This window comes from Microtus ochrogaster, chromosome 7, assembly GCF_000317375.1.
Source record: "Microtus ochrogaster isolate Prairie Vole_2 chromosome 7, MicOch1.0, whole genome shotgun sequence".
In the NCBI taxonomy this organism is placed as follows: domain Eukaryota; kingdom Metazoa; phylum Chordata; class Mammalia; order Rodentia; family Cricetidae; genus Microtus; species Microtus ochrogaster.
Window position 1 is genome coordinate 3,998,380 of NC_022014.1, and position 5,380 is coordinate 4,003,759.

At 54.9% G+C, this 5,380-nt stretch overlaps 1 protein-coding gene across 1 annotated transcript in view; it reads right to left on the reverse strand.

Moving 5' to 3' along the window:
• Nucleotides 1-1,755: 1,755 nt before the first annotated feature.
• The window catches only part of Prss27 (serine protease 27), a 7,966-nt gene continuing 4,341 nt past the window's right edge, over nucleotides 1,756-5,380 (reverse strand). Inside the window, exons 3-6 of the mRNA XM_005349200.2 lie at nucleotides 4,655-4,817; nucleotides 3,135-3,406; nucleotides 2,555-2,724; nucleotides 1,756-2,049 (exon numbers count right to left, since the gene is read on the reverse strand). Of these exons, the coding sequence (XP_005349257.1) occupies nucleotides 1,756-2,049; nucleotides 2,555-2,724; nucleotides 3,135-3,406; nucleotides 4,655-4,817 (899 nt within the window). The remainder of the gene's footprint in view (nucleotides 2,050-2,554; nucleotides 2,725-3,134; nucleotides 3,407-4,654; nucleotides 4,818-5,380) is intronic.

The window sequence follows — 5,380 nt, forward strand, 5'->3', positions numbered from 1 at the left end:
GCAACTGTTAATGTGTTAAAGTGTGCAGAAGTGCTTTCCCTCCAGCAGCGCGTTCTGGGGACCAGAAAGCCGCGCTCTTCTTCCTAGAAAGCAGCCTCTTTCCGGTTCTCTGAGGGCTTGCTTCCCACGGTCAACAGGGATGTCTCTGATGGCCACACCCTTGCGTATCCTGTGTCCTAATCATTCAAGCAACACAGCCAGGTTGGTGGCCCACTGACCCAAGGGTTCAGACAGGGACTGTCCTGTTGCCCTAGTTGAGATATGGTACATCGCTCAGGTAGCCTGGGTGTTAGTACCGGTGCTCTGAGAGGTCTCTTGATGCTGACCTGCCTCACAGCCTCGAACAAGGCATGTCTGAGCAGAAGACTAGAAAGGCAGGGCATCTGGTCTCAGCCTCAGACAGCCTGCCAGCTGTGAGGGTGTCACAAGGGGCCTGGAGCATGGCTTGGGCAGTTTTTATTGCGGGAAAACAGCAGTTGGGACAGGAGAGGCAGACTATGAGACATTGTGAAGTGGGTCCACAGCTACTGGACTCTCCAGAGCGCATGCCTGGGCTTGTGCCAAAGTGCTGGTTGGCTGGTGCCCCTGGGCCCAGGTGGCAGCTGTCTGAATGCATGGACGGGAACAGAGTCACCCAGCACCTTTGGGCAGACCCCTGCCTCCCACGGTAGATCGCAGTCACCCAGCACCTTTGGGCAGACCCCTGCCTCCCAAGGTAGAGCGCAATCATGCTGGGGTTAGTTTCCATGCCTGTGAGACTCAGGCCAGCACTTCCCAACCATGGTGGCCCAGAGCTTGCTCTTGGGGTGTCCTCAGCATCCCCACAGTCTGCCCTGCACCCTTGTCTGGACTCTAGCTTTCCTCTCTAGAGTAGGAGAGTAACCAGCCATTCTTAGACCAGACATTCAACATGGTCTAGAGAAGGAACTCAGCAAACAGCCCATCCTCAGAGCCAGTGGCCAGTGGGGAGTGGAGCCCTAGTAGATTCCTCGTGTTTGTTTGGTATATAGCAAGTGCTAAGTGATCCATTCCGTGTTTTATTTTCTTCTCTGAGACAGATTCTCACAATGTAGCCTTGGCTGGCCTCAAGTTCATAGAACTCCCCATGCCTCTGCCTCCCCAGTGTTGGGACAAAAGGTACACATTGTCACACCTGAGGGTTACCCATCCAGTCCATAACAGTGCCTGCTCCACCTGAGACATGCTTGCCCGTGTGAGCGCGTGGATGGACCAGTAGAAGAGGATTCTCAGAGATCAAGGAAGAACATGAAGTAAAGGTTGTTCTTGAGTGTTACGAGAATGCACAGGTCCTAGGTGGCCCTTAGATTTGTTGATGGTGATAGAGAAGTGGGATTGGGGAAGGAGGCTGTGCCCCCATTGTGTCCCTCCATCATCCACATGGTTCCTACTGAAGTGCTTGGCATCTTGTGACCTGCTTCCCACCAGTGTCTGTCAACTGTCCACGGTGGAGGAACGGGAAAACCATTGCTATTCAAGGTGGTGAACAGTCATGGGATGGAAACAGGGACACTGGGTCAGGAACGTTGTAGCCTGGGTGTGCTTGCTGGGGTCTCCTCTAAATCTTCCCAGTTCAGAGCTTGTCGGCCCCTAGTGCCGTGCAGGGATTCCCGGATGGGCCGTGACACTTTTTTTTCTGGAAGTGAGCATAAATAAAAGTAGCTAACATATTAGATGGGGGGGGGGGTATTTACAAATGTCCAGTGGGGAGAGCACCACCTGCCATCCTGGGCAAGCTCAGAGGATGCTGAGCATAACCACCAGGGTCAGCATGACTGCGTGGGCAGCCAGGCAGGGGGCAGAGTTCCCCAAGTGCTGCCAACCTCGAGGGTCTCTTCGCTGCTGCTGACTGCTGGCCCTGCCCTGAAACTTCAGTTCTGGAATGATTTGGTGGATCCATTTGTGATGGGAAGTGACACGGATGTAGACACCTGGGCGGTTCCGGCGGGCACAGCCTTCTCCCCAGCTGATCACCCCAGCCTGCACCCATGACTGGTCCACAAAGCACACCAAGGGGCCTCCAGAGTCACCCTGTGGGGAAGCAGAGGGCCAATCAGAACCCACCTTGGCCTCACGAAGGTGCCTCCATGTGCTCATCACAGAACCCCTTCCAGGACTTCCTGTCGGTCCTCTCTTCAGCAAACCCTCCCCTTGCTGTGATGCCCCAACTTGCCTGTACACCCAGTGTGGCATATGCTAAAAACGTAGCTTTTGGGGCCCCATTCCAGATCCAAAACTCGCTCGTCTTAGCTGCCGGAACCACAGCCTGCCCTTTGCCTGGGCTTAGCTCCCTCTGCTGCAGTGGTTCTCAGCCTATGGGGTGGCGACCCCTTTTGGGGTCGAACAACCCTTCCACAGGGGTCGCCTAAGACCATCTGTACTTCAGGTATTTACACTACTATTCATTGCTAGCATGATTACAGCTATGAAGGAGCAATGGAGAATTTGTGGTGGGGTCACCACGACATGAGGAACTGTATTAAAGTGGTCGGATGGTTGAGCGCCCCTGCTCCAGTGGCTTGCCCTCCCACCCTACCTTACAGGCATCCTTCTTGCCCTCTGCAAAGCCTGCGCACAGCATGTCATCCTTGATGGTTTTGAGCTGGAAGTCAGACTCCGCATCTCTGCTGTACAGCAGGTTGCACCTGGGCGTGTCAATAATGGGCACAGCAAGTTTCTGCAGGATCCGTGGGTTGGGCAGTCGGTCTGGGGAGGAAAGGAAGCCTGCAGCTAGGGGACAGTCCTGAGGTTCTGGGCTCTCAGGAACCACAGCTGGCTCTATCCCTCCCTGGGTCTCCTCAGAACTTCATGGACCGTTTCTTCCCTCGTCAGCACCAGCCTTGCTTGTCTCCCCTTCCCTCTCCCACGTGCACAGCCGCTCGTCCTGCAGCACCTGCTCCATTTAGCCTTGCCCTACCATGTGAGCAGAGACCGTATACACCAGCATCAACAGGAAGGCTGTCCTGGAACTCACTTTGTAGACCAGACTGACCTCGAACTCACAGAGATCCCCCTGCCTCTGCCTCCCGAGTGCTGGGATTACGTGTCACAACTGCCCAGCTGTCCTGACCTTTCTTCAGCCACACCCCCTTCCTCCCTGGCCTCGGTCCCCTCACCTTGTTCACTGGGGCTGCCCCAGCCAGTGACCCAGCACTTCATGCCCGGCTCAAAGACGATGGAGGGGTCCGGCAGACACACAGGAAGGATGTAATTGGTGAAAGTCACGGGCATCTGCAGCTCCACCAGAGCCACGTCGGCACTGGAGGCCATGCCTTGGTATTGGGGGTTGCTTTCCACCCGCTTCACGCGGACGTACAGGGCATGTGGCCCTGGCTGCTGCAGCTGCAGAGCCCCCAGCAGGACTTGGTATATGGATATGTCTGAAGTACTGATGGAAAGAGCAGACTTGTGAGTACCCTCCTCCCTACAGGGGCAGGTTTTTCTGGTCTGCTGCAGTATCTGACACCTCTCTGCATTCCCAACCATGTCATCTCCATGTTAAAGACTGTAGAAACTGACAATCACCCACCTTTAATTCCCAGCTCTCCCTGGCTACCGGGTGACCTTGGCTAAGTGACCTAACAAGTTTTCTGTCCTCAGTTTCCTCATTCATAAGATGGGAGCACAGACTACCTGAAAAGCCTGTTCTAGTACACACATCCCTTTGGAGCCCTGCCTCTGGATCCCCAGCTCGGCCACCTTGGAGCCTGAGTTTCTAAGAGCAGCATGGGATTTTTGAAATAATTGCAGAGGCAGGCAGGCTCACTCGGCAGGTGACAGTGCTTTCTACACAAGTCTAAAAGCCTGAGTTCTATCAGCAAAACCCGTAGTGAAAGGGGAAGCCTGAAAGTCGTCTTCTGACGTCCTCGTGCCCATCATGACGCAAGCGCCCCCCCCCCAGCACACAGTAATAAAGGAAAGGGGGATTGCAGATGTATGAAGAAGGAGGTCCTGAGATTTGGGGAGCCTGAGATTCTAGGGCTGTTTCACACGGATGTGCGAGCTAGGAGTCCTCTTAGGTGAGCTTGGGGTGAGGAGGAGGGACAGTCTCTTCCAAATCCTGGGCTTAGCTGATACCCAAGGTCCAGAGAGAGATCTGGATTTGAGGTCGGGGAGCATGGGACGAGGGAGGTGTGTGGTGTGTTGGGGGGTGCCTGTCGCATTTGTAGGGACAGGACCCCAGGTGGCACTGGCAGAGCAGCTGGTCGAGCAGGGGCTGCAGCAGTGGTTCCAGCTTCAAGGCCTAGAGCTGGGCCTAAGGAAAAATGTTTAATATTATGTGTATGGATATTTTGCCTGCATGTGTATCAATGCACCGTGTGCATGCCTGGAGCCTGCTGAAGCCAGAAGAGGATATTGGCTCTCCTGGAGCCTGAAGTGTAGACAGTTGTGAGCCTCCATGTGGGTGTGAGGGGTTGAACCTTGCTCCTCCGCAAGAGTAGTCAATGCTCGTAACCACTGGGGTTCTCTGCAGGTCCCTGAAGGAAAATTTTGGAAGCCTGGATGTTATTGAACAAGGCTGGGGTGGGGGATGAGGGTGGGAGGCTGATTCCAGCGTCTGTGGCACTGAACAGTTATGTGCAGCTTGTCTTGTCCCTGCTGTTGGTGAGAAGCCGAAAGGGCCGGGGTCACTTACTTGGAGAAGCAGTGTGCAGCGGTGAGGACCCACGTTGGTGCGATGAGACTGCCCCCACAGAAGTGGGTCCCATTGCGCTGGATGCTGACCTGCCAGGGCCACTCACCTTCTAAAGCGTCCTCCCCACCAACCATCCGGTTGAACATCCGTGGGTGCCCGCAGGCTGGGGGAACATGGAAGCGCTCTCTGAGGGAAGGGCCTGCCATGGCTTCAACTCCATCCCCAACCCACATGCCAGCTCTCACTTAGTCAGTGTCCAGGCCTTTCTGGCCCCTGAGCCACTCAGAACATTAGCAGATAAGAGGCCCCAGTACAGCTGGCTTTTGATTCAGCCTGATCTTTTCTGGTTCTGCCTTCCCATGGACCTTGGTCTTCTCACTTATGGCGAGGTGACAAGACCCAACTTGGGGTCAGAAAGGTTGAAATGACATGAAAAATTCCCATCCCAGAGCTGGACGCATGGGTCCCTGAAGGATGGTCACATATCATGTCTTCTACAGGCTGATGGGACAGAGGTACAGTCATGGTACAGCAGATAAGGCGTCCCCATCCTGGTATTTCCACCATGTCTTATTTGGTTGATCATATGGGAGATTTCTTCTTCCACTGCCTCTTGGAGTTCTACTCAGCCACTTCCGTCTGGCTTTTCTGCCCTCCCTCCCTCCCTCTCTCCCTTTCTGCCCTCCCTCCCTCTCTCCCTTTCTGCCCTCCCTCCCTCCCTCCCTC